This window comes from Gopherus evgoodei, chromosome 1, assembly GCF_007399415.2.
Source record: "Gopherus evgoodei ecotype Sinaloan lineage chromosome 1, rGopEvg1_v1.p, whole genome shotgun sequence".
Taxonomy (NCBI): Eukaryota; Metazoa; Chordata; order Testudines; family Testudinidae; genus Gopherus; species Gopherus evgoodei.
In genome coordinates this window covers 290,873,385-290,892,238 of record NC_044322.1, presented here as the reverse complement: position 1 = coordinate 290,892,238, position 18,854 = coordinate 290,873,385, and the positions used below count along the sequence as shown (strand labels likewise).

Sequence of the window (18,854 nt, the reverse complement as noted above, 5' to 3'; positions counted from 1 at the left end):
GCTGTAAGTGTCTTACTACATGATCAGGGGCCATCAGCTTTTCAATCCATTAAAGATTTGTGTCTTAAACATCCATCATTTATTTAAGCACTATATGCAAAAAATGATGCTAAATAAAATCTGCCATGTAGGATCTGACCAAGGTTATTACAAACCGTATTAATACTGGAATCAGGTATTCAGCTAAGACCAATCATCCATCTAGTCCAGTATCTTGTCTGTCCTGCTCTTCGTGACCAAATGCTTCAAGAGACAGTGCAATCCTACAATGCATTGTTTGAGAAATTCCTTACAAACTCCCAGGCAGTTAGGGTGGAATCCAAGAAAGGACTTAGTGCTGCAATGCTGAGAATCAGAGCACCCAACTTATAGGTGCCTAGGAAAAAAATATCACAGGAATAATACAGTAATCCACAAAGCTGAATTAGGTGCCTAAACTCCCTATACAATGAGAGGGAAGAGGAGGTGGTAAGAATGATGTCCATCTTATAAAACTTTTAGCCCAGCAGTTAGAACACTTGCCTGGAATACGGAAGGCCCATAATCAATTCCCCTTTTTCTGCCAAAGGGGAAGAATGGATTAGAACCTGAATCTCCCACCTCTCAAGAGGGTGTTTTAACCACTGAACTACACAATATTCCAACATGGGGTTCCCTCAATCTCCTGTCAAAGTTCTTGTACTTTGGATAAACAATGAAAAAAAAAGTGTTTGGGGAAAGGAATCTGGGCCCAGGATGTCCCACTTCCCATGTGGGTGCCCTATCACTTGACTTCAGAGTCTCTCTCGCTCTCTCAATGACTGAGTATTTATTCACAGGGGGCCAGCGACAGACACACAGAGGTAGAAGAGGTGAATGAGGCAGCAGGTCAATGGGAGACCCAGGAATTTAACCCTGGCTTCCTGACTCCCAGGTGAGTCCTCTATCCTCTGGAACACACCACTTCAATTAAAGGGATACTGTCAATTTAATGTTTACTGTTTCTAAGCAGGGGCGGCTCTAGACATTTTGCCGCGGGGGGCGCTCTGCCGGTCGACCACTGGACCACCAAAGCCTCGGGACCAGCGGACCCTCTGCAGGCAAGCCGCCAAAGGCTGTCTGACTGCCACCCTCCCGGCGACCGGCAGAGCGCCCCCTGGGGCATGCCGCCCCAAGCACACGCTTGGCTTGCTGGGGCCTGGAGTCACCCATTTCTAAGTAAAGTATATTCAACATCCCAAGCCCATGAAAACTCTGTCCATTGTACATTTTTTGTTTTGCCTTTTTGGTATGTAAAATCTCTCAGGCTGTGTGATGGGTGGCTGCCCCACCTCCATGAGAGAGAGGGCTATGGTAGGCCAGAGCAGCTGTACAGGCCAGCAGTCAATTAGAGAAGGGCCTACTGAGAGCCAACCAGGGCCAAGATTAGAGACAGCCAATCAGGGCCAGGCTAGGCCCTATATAAAGGCTGCCTAGGAGAGGAGCAGGCAGTCTGTCCCAGACCTTCATAGGGGAAGGTCTGTCTTTGGAGCAGGAGACCAGCACCTTGGACACAGCAGTGCTGGGGAAGGGCAGAAGGAGCTGGGGAGCTCCAGCCAAGGAAAACCCCAGGCTGCAGGTCTTGCTACAAAGGGCTGAGTGGGTGTACAGGCCAGGAGGGGAAGCAGCACAGGGACAAAGTTTGACAAGGGGAGAGAAGGAGGCTGCTGCTAGAGGGTCCCTGGGTTGGGATCCAGAGTAGTGGGTGGGCCTGGGTCCCCCCCCTTCCCACTCGTACTACACCTGGCTGAGGAGGAGTGGGGCCTGAAAAAGGCTGTGGCTGGCCACTGTGACAAAGGGGCTTGACTTTAAGGCTGCAGCTGGCCACTAGGACAGGTGCAGATGGAGGACTGTTGATAACACCGGACCCCTGAAAAGGGGTGAGACCAGAGCAGAGGGCAGTGTACTGAAGAGGATGCTGCTGAGTGGAGAGCAACATGGATCCGGACACCAACAGGGGATCAGATGATGGACGGGACGCCACTGGCAGAGGGCTCCCTGCAGAAGACAGAGCTAATTCCCAGGCATGCCAGTGGGAAGTGCTGCGGTGGTGAGTCCCAACCCCGTCACAGGCTGGCATTTTGAAGACCCTTGTTAGCAATGGTGGCTGAGCCTGGACAAGCAGCACACCTTCAAAATTTGGGAGACCTGCAGGGTTTCTTCTGAAATGCAAGAAGAGCTGCTCCTTAAACAGTGCTGTAAGATAAGGAGATAATCAGGCCAGAAGCCCTTTCTTCCACAGAGTGAGAGGAGAGGAAGAAAAAAATTCACCATGAGATTTTGGATCTTCAGACAGAAAACAAAACCACCAATCCATTGTCGGAGATTGCTGTTCTGTATTATGCATGGGAATTCACTCACATTTTGATCTGCTATAGCCCAGGTTTGGTGGTTTTTAGAACATGAGGCAGACATTTTTATTAACTCTGACATCTTCTTAAATGGGTGAAGACACAATCCCTTCTTTCATTTAGATGCCTGCTGTACTTATACAATATTAAATGTAAGCTGCAGAGTTACTTGCATATTACATTGCATTATAATAAAAAAGGAGAGCTCAGATATGTGAAATAGAAATACCAGCATAATCATTTATTATACTAACATGTGGCCTTCAGTTTGAAGATTTAAGATGTTCTATAATTTCCTATATCCTGTGTTAACTCAGGCCCTGTCCTTTCATTGGGTGTGGGAAGAGCCTTTGACTGATAGATTGGGCACTTATTAAAAGGTAATTTCCTCTGAATATAAACACTTGTTACCAAGTGCAGAGCTTGCTACAGGAAATAGTCTCAGTGCCTGCAAGCAAACATGCACGTATAATAGTGGGAACATGGATAACCCCACTGAAGTCAGTGTAAGCACTTACACTGGAGCTGCTTAATGGAAGCTAAAAGCACTAGGTAAGTAGCTAAAGTCTTCAGAAAAGTGGCTACATGTTAAGAAGGTTAATTGGATGCCACTTTTCCCTTGGTTATTGCTGCCTTCTCTTGCCCAGTTTAGTTACAACTAACTTTGTGAAAAAAATACTAGATTGGGTGAGCTAATCTTGCAAGTGGTTCTGTGAAAAAATGTTGGCGGAGGAGGGGTTTAAATCAAGAGTGCCACCAAGTATTTAAAAAGGAATAGTATCTAAATTATTAAGTTAAGAATAGGTGACTACAAATGCTAGAAGACAAGTGTTTTGCCCTTCTCTCCCATCTGTCCATTATCAAGTATTTTCTCCCACTTGTAGTATGCTGAGTTGCACGAGCTCACCTATCACTGTTATCATGCCCAAAATAAAAACAAGCAGCACACAAAATAAGTTTGAAGTTCATTATAATTGTGGGTTTGGTAAAATCATGCCCCACGGTAGAGCAATGACATGCCCAGCAATTCTGAAAGCTATTGTACACACTTTTTTTAAAAAAAAACAACTTTTTTTTTCTCTCCATAAAAAATGCATAACTTACTTTCAGTCCACACTCACACTTTAGACTTTTTTTTTTTGTTTTTGAGGGTGGTTCCTTTTTTCCAATTGAGAAGAGCTGAATGCAAGTTCTCCCCCAGGAGTCCATTAATAACTCTCTTGAACAATAGGGATTTTTCTAGGCTGATGATACTGTTTTCATAGCATTCCCAGCTGCTGCTGGCCTTGGATCAGACTTTAAACTTGGTTGTGAGAGCCATGGCAGAACACTGTGGCACCACTAGACTACTGGGTAAATTCCTCTGTTTATTTTCTAAACTACCAGTATTAAATAAAAACAGATGTATTAAGTAACAGAATTATTTTTTTAAACACCCACTTACATTCAAGGAGCTATATGATAATCAAAGGGCACTCTAGTGTATGTTTTTTACTGGAGCAACAATATATACTTTGGTGATTGCACTACAAAGAGACATCATATTGGCTCCAATAACAAATGTTTTGAGGATTATTTTTTAACTTGATAATGATGGAAGCTGAGCTACTGTCAATGTATTTTCTCTACCATATCTGCTTCTTTGTAATACATAACTAGTGTGCAGTGAAGCCCAGATAATTTTGATAATGGGCTGTTTTAATATTCTATGCTAAAACATTTTACACATTGTAAAAATATTTTTCCAGTGTGAACTTTAATAATGTATTGCCATGTAAATGTCAGTCAGATATGATGGATTGAAGCTTAACTGAGGAATCCACAAAATGCATCAGAAAGAAAATGGAGATTTGGGAGAGAGGGAAATCAAATGGATATCAATCAAGGTGAAGACTGAGACCTCAATCCTGAAATTGGATCCATGTAAATAATGTTCACATTCACAAGTTAAATAATATTGGTCAAATTTCCAAATGCTTTAATCATTAAGTAGAGAAAGAGTATGGAAGCTTTCAGCCCCGAAAAGGAATTTGAGAAAGTAATAACTGAAAAAAGTTTCAGAAAAGAAGTTGCAATTTACTTTTTATTAACCTTTTCCTTTTATAACTGGACTATTGATAATTGATCTTCATTAAGCTATATACAGAGAACTTAATTAATCCCAAAGCAAAAGTGAAATATTAAATATTGTAAGATAAATAATTTAACTCCTTGTACAGTACAGTCCTGTTGTAGCTGAAATTTTTGTTTGTTTTTTTTCCTGAAAAAGGTCACACATTGTGGCCCAGAATACTGGCTATAAGTGACACACAGCCCAAGTGTTGACCCAAGTGCATTTCCCTGAGAGCTCAGTTTGAGCACTTTCCAGGCAGCCTTTGGAAGTCCTTGTCTAGCAAGCATGTCCACCATTCAGAAGGATTCTGAATATTGGAAGACCAGAGGAGGCTGCAAATTAAGGTCCCATTGTGCAAATACTTATGCACACACTTAAGTTTACTACTTCAGGTAATCCTGTTTGTTTTAGTGTTCATACATGTACACAACCTTATTACCATGCATAGTCCCATTGAAACTAATGTGACCACTTAGAGTAGTAAAGTTAAGATTGTGTGTAAGTATTTGCAGAGAGTTAGGATGAGGAGAAAACAGCAGAGGAGCCAGCCAGAGACTCCAGCCAGTACAAGCAAGATGTAGACAAAGCAGGGACTTTTGGTCTGTGCTGATCAAATGCACGCTCCAACTTCCACACCTGCTCCTCTTACCCTTTTCTCTCCTGCCCTGTCCCCAGCGCACATCCCTTTTATTTCCATTTATTTCATCCCCTCCTGACTAACTCCCTCCCCTTCCAAAATTAAAATAAAATATTGTGGAACATGCCATTTGTTGCTATCACATTGTTCAATCTGTTTGTTTGTTCGATCCCTCTCCCCACCCTGTCTGTCTTGTCTATTTAGATTGTAAACTCTTTGGGGGCAAGAACCATCTACTACAGTGGCTCTCAACCCTTCCAGACTACTGTACCCCTTTCAGGAGTCGGATTTGTCTTGCATACCCACAAGTTATACCTCACTTAAAAACTACTTGCTTACAGTCATAAAAATACAAAAAAAAAAAGTGTCACAGCACACTATTACTGAAAAATTGCTCACTTTCTCATTTCTACCATATAATTATAAAATAATTCAATGGGAATATAAATAATGTACTTACATTTCAGTGTGTAGTACATAGAGCCATATAGACAAGTCATTGTCTGTATGAAATTTTAGTTTGTACTGACTTCACTAGTGATTTTTTTGTACCCCATTGTAAAACTAGGCAAATATCTAGATGAGTCGATGTACCTCCTGGAAGACCTCAGTGTACCCGCAGGGGTATGCATACTCCTGGTTGAGAATGACCAGTGTACTAACCTCTGTGTGTGTGTGCGCGCACGCACGCGTGCGCAGCACAATGGGCTCCCATTTTTGGTTGGCCCTTAGACACTACCATAATAAATATATTTAATAATAATTATTATTATTATTAAGAAGAGCATTTGCAAGATCAGGGTCTAAGAATGCAGAAACCATTTCTCAATAGAGCCCTCTAAGGGCATGTCTACACTCACCGTGGGGGATGGATGCTGTGGCAAATCGATGCACCGGGGGTTGATCTAGTGGATCTAGTGAAGATCCGCTAAATCAACTGCAGATCGCTATCCTGTTCACTCCAGTACTCCATTGGAACAAGAGTAGTAAGGGAAGTCAATGGAAGAGTGTCTCCTGTTGATGCAGTGCGGTGTAGACACCGCAGTAAGTCGACCTAAGCTATGTTGACTCCAGCTATATTATTCATGTAGCTGGAATTGCGTAACTTAGGTCAACTTACCCCCATAGTGTAAACAAGGTCTAAGTCTCTCATCTTGAGTGATATCCTATCCCCACTGAAGTCAATGATAAAATGCCTATTGACTTCAACAGGGTTGAGATCTCATTTCCTATACCTATGTTTTGAAACAGCCTTATATTGGAATCACTATAATGCATATACATTTTGTAGGTGACTGAGACTGTTGTAGTAGAATATACTGTTCAGTAATGTTACATTCACTTAGAGCTGTACTGTAACTCCAATTCATATTTGTACATGTTGTAACTATTGTATTTCAATATATTAGTAATCATTTAACATTTCAAATCAAAGTGAACAGTTTCAAATCTACTTTAATCTATTTAAATTGTCTCCAATTAAGCAAATTTTGAAATGTAGTCTTTCCTTATGATGAAATTGTGTGCTGCGGGGAGGGACAGTTGTTTTTTATACACAAGATTTCAAGGATGTATTTATGCCCAGAAGTAGTAAACCGGAGAGAAAAGTTTTTACATCAACCTGGTTGTTCAGTGCTTTATAGATATACAGCATGATGTAAATGCTAAATATTATAAATAAAATGTGGTTAGTACATTATAGGTTGAAAACCATTCAAAAACTGAATGGTCTATGTAAATGTCACATTTGCAAGATTCACAAGTGCCACACACTATACAAATCTTAATAATCTTGCAGATAATACATTTTCTTTATCTTTTAAAGAACCAAGATTCTCCCAATGCACAATGAGATTAGATCAAACAGTTACAAATACGAGCCTGCCATTCATAAAAAATCCCTGCAAACAACCCTTCAGAAACACAACTCAGGATTTTTCCAACTTCAAAAAAGGGAGCTAGATAGTATAAGCATGGAACACATTTTGTGTACTTTTGTTTTGGATTTTCTTTTTTAATGACACTGATAGCATGGTGCTCCATATTTATAAAAATAATTCACTACACTACTTACTTATATACACAAACACCTAGATGACCTAGTTGATCAAAACCCATCTGGTTTTCTTTCAAAATGTAAGCAAAAATTCCTTATACATTATATAGTACACTTTCTTATGCAATTTTAGGGGATTATTATAGAGCGCTGCCAGGAATCATCATTTGTACTGTCACACAATATTAAATGATCTGACAAGTCAGATCATCAATATCTTTATACAAAGATAAAAGTATTAAACATTAAAAATGGACATTTAATATTATGGCTTTACTAGACATTAGCATCACTTCACGCACAAGATCAGATAAAAGATTGTTTGTGCCATATTACTTTAGTTTCCTGTAGGATGTATACCACTTTCCTATTCATTATCGTTTCCCTCATAATTTAGATGGCCAAGCTTCAGTAAGGGAAAGGGCTGAGTCATGAATACAGAATCTTTAGAACTAAGTTCTCCCAGCACTTCTACAGTGTAGCAATACCTAATACAAAAGATAGCGTACAGCCCCTCTAACCTGCATTACTTACCAAATGCTCTGCAGTGCTGTTGTAGGTTCATAGGTACAGATCCTTGGCAGGAGTTGCCCCTAGAATAGGTCCTACCCTGATCCGCACCCTTCCACATGCTTCTATCAGGAGACAGAACAACTTGTGGGAGCAAAGATGAGTTAACCTCCTTTGGACTACAGAATTTCCTCTACTATAATGGAAGCAGTGGCCATCATTACTGTTCCTGCCCTTATCTGCTATTCCAGTGTTTGACCCCACCACAAGCAGCATCTGAATAGCTCTTACTCCCCTAAACCAGTGCTGACATTGGAGACCCCCTACTCTACTCCTCAAGTGTTTGCACAGTCCCTGTCCTCCTTTCACTGCCATTATCCATTATTGCAAGCCCCTCCGCCATCCTTAATTAACTCCACCCACTCTTGGAACTGAATTCTCTCCCACTATTCTCAACAGCTGCTGACACTGGCCCCTCATTACCTTTCTCCTTAACCCATCCACACCACCTTCTTCTCCCAATCTCACATCCAAATCTCTCTGTCAACTGTCCTCAGCCACGAGCAATAATTATGGGCAGAGCTTTGCTCTCAGGACTCTCAAGTTCCACACCTTTAGCCAACCAAAAGTTGGGAGACCAGAGAGGAGGATAGAGAAAACTCATCTTTACCATGTGTCATATTCCAAACCTCAGGGCAGGATGTAATTTGTAGATCTTGGCGCTCACAGTGTGGATTTTTTTTTTACTTGTTTTGTTTTTTTAATTGATTACAAATATTACCTTGTTTTAACCAAAGCAAACAATGTTTTAAGTTTTTTAAAAAGTCAAAGTAAAAAGAAAATCATTAAGCTTTATTTTAAAAACAGGAGGAAAAAAATGAGTAAGATACCTATTTATTTTAATATTCCATTTTCAATCATCACAGATTGTGTGGAGCAATTTACTTATATGTAAACTAATGTGGTAGCTCTACTTGTGGTAATATTAGAAAGCAAGTCCTATCTGTAACAAGGTGTGCCTTTCTGGATTAGACTGTAGTGAACTTGTGATATCACCATCTCTCATTTTATATTTTGTCCTACTTCCACCATCACAGATTTAATTTCAATAAATCCTAAATTTTCAGAGACGTTAGATCAACAGCCAAAAGAGTGGTTAAGGGCCTCGATCCTCTTCTCTTTGAGATCAGTAACAAAACCCCCAATCTCTTCTAGATACAATGCCAAAGCTTAAGGGACAGACCATACACTATACTATTGAATCTAATGGGAGTTTTGCAATAGATCTCAATAAGAACAGGACTGGTTCCTTAAGAAATAAATAGGTGCTTTCAATTAATATTAACATCACTTAATCAATTTAAGGTTTCAAGGAAGATTTTTACAAGTGACATACCTGTGGCAGTGCTGAATTGAGCTGTCGCTGGAGGGAGTCTCTGTCATAGATGACATCCTGAAGGCGTTGCTGTGCAAGTGACAGGCTTTCCTGAGTCTCCCGAAGGGTATCAAGGAGGCGATCCCTTTCATCTAGCATGTTCACCATCAGTTGTTCAAAGTGAGAATCCGAGTCCGACCCACTACTCTGGGACCCCCGTTGACTCATTGGGGTGTCCTCGTTTATCGTTGGCATCACTTCACACATCATTTCTTTAAAATAAGAAGTTAGGGGGAAAATTTTAGGTAGAAAAATATTTAGGGGAACTTTATATGAGGAATTTAATATAGTCACAAACTGCTAGCACATTATTGCATTGATTCACATCTCAACTTTAAGTTGTCACCAGTCACATGGCTGACAAAATAACTGATCGTTCAACATTTTTGCAATGTTGAATACACTTTCTATATAAAGGGGAAGAGATATTAAATTCATTTGAATGGCTTGACACAAAAAAAAATGTCAAAAGTTTCCTTTTTAGTTTAGTTTGCTTTATCTTTCCTTTCCCTTTAATTATTATCCTTGTGATACCTTGTCCAAACTGGCCACTAGGAACAGGGCCACAATCGCATGTAGCCAATTGGTTCACATAGACCACCACACAAAGAGTGGCTTCAGGAGGGGAAAAACACAAAAAACAACAATTAGTCTCACTTGGCTCAGCATTTCCATCAAGATGCTTCTTATGTACATCTCAACCTAGATTTAGGCATGTGTGGAATCAGGAACCTTAAGATACTGGATGCTGGGTACAACACACACAAAAATAACCAGGACATTGAGGTTCTCAAAAGCCACATAGATTAGGTTTTCTACCATAAGTTAGGATTATGCTTAAAATAAACATTTACCTCTATGGATTTCTGTGGATAAGGTCAACACCGCCAACTTTAACTTTGCCCTTCCATCAATATTAAATTATACTCCTTTTATATATAGCAGATGTAAATTAGATTTGGGTCTAAGGATTAGTCTTGGATCTTAAATCTTGGAGTCCTTATATATCAGCAAGTGTGCCTACAGAGTTTGTAATTTCGCTAGCTGCAGGTTTAAAATCTTTTTTTCAGTTTAGGAATTTGCCTGTAGATCTTGTGTAGACTAGAGCTTCTGGAAGCCTTGTACATGATATATAAATTTCATTATAAACCTTCCAACACACACAATCTTCACCATTTCACACTGTCAATACTTGTATTGATTAGCTCTGCATATTCTCTGTTTTGGTAAGGATTTAAGACCTTTTAAATCTGGTATATTTTTCATAATAGAATTTATGGGACTGAAATATTTTGTACCAGCCACCTCTATCTTAAGATCAGCCCAATGTTGTTTCAAGTAGCAGGGGAGTAAAGAAAGCTGAGCCATTTGTGCAAACACACAAAGCCTGCTACACCCCCCATTTGTCACAAGCACAGATAATAATGCAGCTGCCAATTTTTTCCTGGGATTTGCTGAGACAGTGATCCAGCTTTATCAGGAAGAACTGGTCTTGCCTATATTCTAAGCATTTACACAGATCCTAGTAGATTTCAGTTTCAGCTTCTTCTTTAGCAGATATAGAGTGGTGAGTAGAGTAAACAGGGAACATTAATATCTCAGTATTGGTTATGGATCACTACCATTTAGGTTGGCTAGTATTTTCTTTGTCAAGGGTCTCTGGTGTTCAGTCATAAGGTTCTCTTTGGATTTTGAGGGTGCAGGGATATGAGAAGTGGCAGAGTAAAGGTTATTTAAGGAACCATCAGTGCATTTCTAAGATTTTTATGTCAGTCTTTTTCTTGCCTTTTTCTTTTTCAGTGTTCTTGTTGCCTTTTTTTTTTTTTTTTTTTTTTTAATATAATGGGTAGCTTTCACCTTGAATTTTCAGCTTACCACATGTTTCTTTGAGGAACCTCAAGAGTTCTATCGTATAATTATCTCAGGTATTTTGTAGACTCATGGATTTTAAAGCCAGAAAGACCTATTATCACCATCCAGTCTGCTTTTCTGATTAACACAAACCATAAATTCCAGTTGAACTATATTTAATGTTGATTTCAAGTCTTAAATGATAGGGAACACACCACATCCCCAGGTAAGTTGTTCCAGTGGTTAAATATCCTTGTTGTTATGAATGCAACTTATTTATAACCTTACCTCTAGTTTAACAGTTTTATTCCTCTATTTCCTTATCCATTTTTAATTTTAACAATTGTTCAATTTGTGGGCTGCATAAGGAATTATGAAGTGTCATGCCAAAGAAGCACTTGCAGACCCCACAAAAGGACCAGATCCAAAGTCCATCAAAGTCAATTGAAAGACTCCCATTGACTGGGTCTGATCAAAAAAATCACATTGAAAATCTGCAGGGAAGACCTACAGAGCTTACAAAATGTGCAGGAGTCTAAGGGCCACAAAGAGAGAGGGAGAAAACAGGGTGAAGTTTGTGCTGAACTTCTAAGAGATGCAACAACTCTCAGCCTAGGTGGAAGAAAAGCCTATGATGTCTTTAAGTCACCTTTGTGCTCTCCTGATCCTGGGCTGCTCTGGTGGCTGGAGATGCCCCCAATATAATTTAGTATGGTTTGGGCTTCCGAATTTCTAACTTTTGGTGGAATTTCAGCGGTCAATAAGTTCACATCCAAAGACTACATGGTTTTTAAGGTGTACATGGAGCATCAGATACTAATTTGTGATCCAGTTCCCATGTTTTAAATATGTGCAACGATAGTCTACATCAACCCAAGGAGCTGTATAAAGAATTTAGACCCAATTCTCCATTTCATTCCTTTTACACCAACACCCTTCATTTCCTCATACAGATGTCTGCACACTGGATTGCAGACATGAAAATACAAATGGTTTTTGTGCACATATTCTCATGTCTCTACTAGGCTTATGTGTGCATGGTGCTATGTAGAGTGCTAAAATCTGTGTATCTTAAGGCATTGATTCCTTTATTAATGAAATAATTACCCATAGATACCCCGGCCAAACAGTCACTCATCTTAGAAAGGACTTGCCTAAGAAGCGGGGGAAAAGATATAAAACCAAAAACACAACCACTACATTTGTAAAGTGTCAGATCTCTCGGTTTTGGAATTCATATCATCTTAGAACACCTCAGTGCATTTGCCTTAAACCATAATAATTCTGCCTTGGCAAAAGACCTTCCCAGCCAATCCGCAGACAGACTAATGAAGTTGGACTGTATCTAAATCAGCTTAAGAATTTCATAGGAGACTCAACTGCAGCTAAACAATTATTTTCAACTGCCTGTGGAGAAGGAGGAACTATTAACTTCAAACGATCTGGTCACTGGTCATAGGATTCCATAACTGAATTTAAATGTAGAGATACAGAATTCAAAGGAAATTTAAAGAAAGTAAGAAAAAATATATAAAGGCTTGGGGCCAAATACTACTCACTTCACTCACACAAGTAATCCCTTTGCCTTCCATGGAACTAGTTGCATGAGTAAAGCAGAAGGATTTGGGACACCAACCTCTATGGAAGCATTTTAGTCAAGCTAAAGAAAACCCCCTTTTAATATGACATTTTGGTGTTTAAATTACTGTTTATTAAAAATATAGCCTAAATTTTCAGAAGCAACTTGTGATTTTGGGCATCTCAATTTTTGAGTACTCAATTTGAGACAACTCATATAGGTCTTGATTTTCATAAAAGTGCTGAGCCATTGGCTGAAAACCCAGCCTTTTTAGGGTGGGAATTTGGCCACCCAAAAAAGGAGGCTTTTAACATGGGTACTTTTGAAAATTTAGGCAGTTATTTTAAGAACATGAGCCTCAGAAGAACAAGCCAGGATTATACACTATATTGCTAGAAAGTGGGTTTTCACACAGGATATCTGAAATTTAACATTTTTGAAACTGCCTTTCATAGCTAAAGTATAATGTTGATTGTTATTTTCCTGCTCTGCTTGTTATTCCAAAAATCTCACATCAAAGAAAAATTTGAAGAAAGATTTGAGTTTGTGTTTGGTGGTAAAACAAAAGGAATTGTAACAAGAGAAATTAAAAAAAAATAGAAATTTAAAACAAGGCTCAAGGCAGATGAAAAGCTACATATTGAATAACTATGCCTCTCTAGGAAAGCCAATCTCTACAAGGATTTGTGGAAGGGAGCATCAAAAGAAAAAACAAAAACAAACAAAAAAAACAATAAAACTTTCTCAGTAATCACAAGTCACTAATTTGTTTAGAATATAGGTGATAAAGATACACTAGATTAAAATTAAACTTTAAACATGTTGCAAAGCACTATGAGATTCAGATCTTTTGGGAAGTCATCCTTCAACGTATAGTTCTGCACCTACACCTGTCTGAGTTTTTTCTGCTTTGTCAATTCCCTAATTTACTATTAATGAGTAACAAAGATTAATGTTCATCCTATTCTCACCAGAAAAAACAATCATTGCTTTTTTTTCTGGAAACAACTCCATTGGAGAACACAGAGTGGACTCAGCAACTTGGTTCCTGCTGGTGAAACTCACCAAGGCCTCAATTCTGCTAGCAATACTTAGGCAAACCCATACTGAAGTAAGTGAGTAATGATTAAGATCCTGAATGATGATAACCAGGATTATTCGGTGATTTGAATCCTTCACCATAAACAGTCTCAAAAATTGGGGTCTGGTGGTGTTATAAACAGATAGCTAAGGGTTAATGTCTCTTTCACCTGGAAAGAAGTACCTGAAACACCTGACCAGAGGACCAATCAGGAAACAAGACTTTTTAAAATCTGGGTGGAGGGAAGTTTGTGTCCGAGTTCTTTGTCTTGTGCCTGTTCTCTCTCGGCTATGAGAGGATTTCTGTCTTCTGCTTTTCTAATCTTCTGTTTCCAAGTTGTAAGTACAAAGATAGGTTTGGTTTTTTTGTATTTACATGTGTGTAGTTGCTGGAATGTGTTAAATTGTGTTCTTTTGAATAAGGCTGTTTATTCATATTTCTTTAAGCAATTGACCCTGTATTTGTCACCTTAATACAAAGAGATCATTTTTATGTATTTTTCTTTTTTTTTTTTTTTTTTTACATAAAGTTTTCTTTTTAAGACCTGTTGGAGTTTTTCTTTAGTGGGGAACTCCAGGGAATTGAGTCTGTAGCTTACCAGGGAATTGGTGGGAGGAAGAAGTCAGGGGGAAATCTGTGTGTGTTAGATTTACTAGCCTGACTTTGCATACCCTCTGGGTGAAGAGGGAAGTGCTTGTGTTTCCAGGACTAGAAATAGGGAGAGTGGAGTCCCTCTGTTTAGATTCACGGAGCTTGCTTCTTTGTATCTCTCCAGGAACCCAGGGAGGGAACACCTGGAGGGGGGAAGTGAAATGGTTTATTGTGTTTATTGAGTTGTGAGACTCAAGGAATTTAGGTCTTGGGGTCCCCAGGGAAGGTTGTTGGGGGGACCAGAGTGCCCCAAAACACTAATTTTTCAGATGGTGGCAGCTTTACCAGGTCCAAGCTGGTAACTAAGCTTGGAGGTTTTCATGCTAACACCCATATTTTGGACGCTAAGGTCCAAATCTGGGAATATGTTATGACGGATGGAAACAAAACACACAGTCTTTTTTCTTTCAAGAAGGTAAAAAAAAAAAGTTAGGCAGACTAGCTATCTAAGTGTGACATATTATTTGAATGAAAGGAAGGATGCACAGGGATATGGTACAAGAGAACCTAGGAGGCACACAAAGTGTGAAAACTGAGGTAAGGCATCCAACTGGCATGTGAGGATTTAAGGTGCACCTTTAATTTCCACTGGGCTCATTTAATATTGTGTCTATTTAATATGGATAGAGAAGAGCAGAAGGCTTAGCTATGAAGGTGATAGGTGTCTCATGAGTACCTTAAAAATTGATTGAGAAAAGAATAAAGAGGGGGAGAGTACCACAAGTTTTATTTTTTTTAAGGGAGGCCAGGCACCCTCATGTCCTGTAAAGTAATCACCTGAAGTCACTGTTGTAATGTGAACAGATGTCTGAATAAATAAATAATAATAAAAGACTACTAGGCTCCTTTAAAGAAGTTTTCAATTTCAATAGGGTTTTTTGCTTAAATAATTTTAAAAAACTATTTTTAATGTTTTGAACTGGAATGTTTAAACCTTTTGTTTGAACAAGAAAGAAAAAAGGAATAATCCCACAAAGAAGCATAGGTCCCCTTCAGCAGAACCACTGCTTTATTGTGCCCAATACATTAAAGCCTCTTTGGAAAGAGACACACATACTGCTCCTTGGATTCATCAACAGCTACTGACAAGGACACTGATTAAAACCCCTTTCCCTAGAAAAAGCCAAGGCTTTATATATGCTGAGTGCACTCAACTCCCATAACTATGACGGGAGCTGAAGGTGTGTAAAAGATCATGGCTAAACTGAGCCCACCAATAGCGTATGAAGGAAAGGGATAGAAAGGGAAGCACTCAGAACTTTGGTTAAAAAATTATGTACTGAATGCATATTCCCCATACCTGGGTAGTCATTAAGGTGATGTGCTCAGTTTGGGCATACCACAACAGCTCCCCTATTACTAGAATAAATCAGTTTTAGCTTTTCAGTTCACCTTTAATATTAAAGAACTAAAATAAGCCTCGTTTTTTAAATGATGCACTTACTCCTAATACTCATAGCACTTACTTAATTACTTAACTAGAGAATTCCATGCACATTATGAAAATACATACATTTCATGTACTTTTGTGTATTGTTAGAGTACATTCATACTATCATTTCATAAAGCAAGGTTTTCTCTCTCTAACAATGTATTGATGTCTATCTGAAGATTTGCACATTTCAGGGGTTTCCCCTATCATCTGACTAGAACCTGATCCAAACCCCACTGAAGTCCATGGTAGTATTTTCAGTGATTTCCATGGTCACTGGATCAGGCTCCATGAAGATGATAGGAGAAACCATGGAAATGTTCAAAATTTCAGATTGATATATCTTCAAAACAGGGATGTGTAAACAAAAAGCATCTGACACATCAGCCTGTATTAGCCAGATCAAAGTGAGTATTATTTGACCAAGGCTTAGAATATTAAGTGAAATCCTGCACATTTTCCCCCTGTGGTCAACAGAGATTTTAACTGACAATTAAAAGGAGACTTTGCTCAAAAGTAGTCTGTTCCTAAAAATAGCTCAGTGTCACTGCATTACAGATCTGTCAAGCTATCTACCTAGCTACCTGCAACATGTCCTCACCAAGAACAATCATGCAGTTGACTCATCTTGGGGTTGCAAACCTCAGTTTATAATTACAAATGAAGTGACTGGACATGAATTGAAATGAATTGTATAGTTCATGACCATCCGCTGTTATATAAGGCTCCTTTTCAAGATCAACCCAAATAATGATTGCTTTTTTTTCTTTTTATATTTCTTATGCTCACAGCTGCAGATAATCACTTTCATACCTGGACTGTAAGAGCACATTTAAAATTTGCTCTATTCTGAATGATTCTCAGAAGACAAGGTATTTGAAATACTTACATAATGTGTGCAGTAAGGAAGTAAAAAGTTCTCATCTTTCTTCTGGCTTGACCCCACCTAATTTGAGTCCCTCTGGTGTGTCAATTATAAAAAGAAGTTGTGCGACCACAACAAAAATCTCCACTTCAGGAGTAAATCATGTGGTCTGGGACTTGGTTTGCCACCAGTACTCCCTTCACGTGGGGAGAATTTGGGGGTGGGAATCAGAAATATCTATCTGTAGCTCAACAAAAGCTCTTTTTTAGAGGAGCATTCATTTAGTTCACTGTGAAGACTTCCAGCTTCTAGGAAGTGTTTCTAATTTTAACTCATCACCTTTGTACCTAACCTCGGTCTTAATCACCTTGACTTTGGTATACCCAGATATTAATTTTGCATCCAGGTTTAGGAGTCAATTTCAAGTTACTTTTCCCCTTAGCAATAACCTAAGGAGAAATTCAACTACAATACGCTCTGATCTGAATCTGTCTACGGTGACATCAGCTTTGAAGACTCACCCTACACTCCATCCCTTTATTGAACCATTTTTTACAATTTGCGTTTACAACTAAAAAAATACAGTGACTGGTACAACCAGTTCCCACACTGCACTGATTTATTTTCAGATGCTTTCAACACCTCACTTAACCCACACAGTGTAATTCCATATGGAAAATCCTTGCCATTGTCTGAGTTGCATTACATGCATATTCCTCCTTCTAGTTAACTCATTCTCTCCCAAAATCTTCACTAAACTGTGAAATCACCTTTTAACAGAAGCATTTTGCACTCCTTTCACTCACAGGGGTAATCAACACAGTACTTTAACATATAACCTGTTCTGCATGACATCACTCCAGCAACCCCCATCCAAAAAGAAGTGGACTTCATGGTTTTGGGTGTTTTTTTTACAATGAAATTCCCCCATCTCCCAAAGCCCAGTACAGAGCTACATTTAATATGACAGGTCATACAACAGTAAGCAGCAGATAGGAAGAATTTGCATTTGTATCATATCCCCCCTTAGGGGGCTGGGATTAAGGAGGGATGGAGGATTTTAGATATGCAGGTTTCAGTACCTAGTAGCTTTTACTTCGGCGTCTGCTTATTCCGTTGATCAATGACAACCGCAGTCTCTCCCGGCTTTGATGGGGGCTCACACAGCTGGGCAGTCCTGGAGCATCTTCCTAGCAATGATGACACAAGCGTTGCTCAGAGAAATCCGAAGCCCCAGCGCCCTTCTCCCGGCAGGAGTATCTGCATGGCACTTTGGCATTTTCTTCGGCCACTTCGTCAGCAGCCAAAAGGAAAAGCGTCCATGGGAAAAATGGCATATTACAAATTTTGCTTTGGGAAGCAGAGCTTGGTTCAGACCATTGTTAGGAGGAAGAGAGGGGGGAGGCGACTCTTAAAGCTCCAGCAGCCCCTTTCAAGCAGCAGCATCTTTACAGCTGGAGACTGAGGATTAGGGGGAGGGGGAGGGAGTGGGTGAGTGAATGTATCTTTTATTTTTGTTAAAAATTTGAGGGAGTGTGGTCTGAAATCCCCATTTCTTCACAGCCCGCCCTCTCCCAAGCTAATTGGCCCCTGCGTGTATAATTAAGGCAGTACACACGAGTTAGAAGAAATAAGAAAATGCACTATTGGAAAGAAGCTTGCTGGCCCTGGCGCACTCCTGCCTTCCAGCCCCTCAGATTCCGGGGTGAAACAGAACTAACTGCTGCAGACACCTCAGTGGAGCTGCCCTGGTGTAAGGGGAGCAGAATTCAAGGAAATTCATTCGTAAGGGGCGTTTCAGACGGCGTCCAGGGAGCCACACGCCGATATTGATCTGTAAGGCCCGGGGACAGGTTGCTCGGCGCTCAGGTGCGCTAGGTATGTAGGAACAACCCGAGTTTGAGAGCTGTGAACGGAAACGATGGACGCCACTTCACCGCTCCTCCTCCGGTAGCTCCAGAAACTTGCGGGATTGTTCTCAAATCCGCGTGGCGTGCGGGTTCGAGGGACGCCTGTATTGCAAGCCCTAGGACAGCGCTAAAATGCGAGTGGCTCTAATTTGGAGAGGTCGGGCCAGTGCTCCTACCTCTCCTTTAATCGGACCTGTAGCGTAATAACATGAATCCGCTACTATAATCCGACCAGGACAAAGCAGCGACAATACCGGCTCTGGTCTGACTAGCGCAGTCACGCAATTCACATCGTATTGTGTGGTCAGAAATACTACCAATAACAAAGCCACTTCTGCCCAAATCGGGAGAGCAGGGTGTTGCCC

The 18,854-nt window shown here is 39.9% G+C and overlaps 1 protein-coding gene across 6 annotated transcripts in view; it reads right to left on the bottom strand.

Moving 5' to 3' along the window:
- The window catches only part of PPFIA2 (PTPRF interacting protein alpha 2), a 666,887-nt gene extending 648,944 nt beyond the window's left edge, over positions 1 to 17,943 (bottom strand). For 5 of the 6 annotated variants that reach the window (XM_030548621.1, XM_030548623.1, XM_030548626.1 and 2 more), the window contains exons 1-2: positions 17,662 to 17,943; positions 9,082 to 9,332 (exon numbers count right to left, since the gene is read on the bottom strand). In XM_030548621.1, the coding sequence (XP_030404481.1) occupies positions 9,082 to 9,330 (249 nt within the window). In that variant the 5' untranslated portion in view covers positions 9,331 to 9,332; positions 17,662 to 17,943. Of the gene's footprint in view, positions 1 to 9,081; positions 9,333 to 16,603; positions 16,662 to 17,661 lie in introns of those variants that run through there. The other variant, XM_030548622.1, reaches the window with a different exon arrangement.
- Between the last annotated feature and the right edge of the window lie 911 nt (positions 17,944 to 18,854).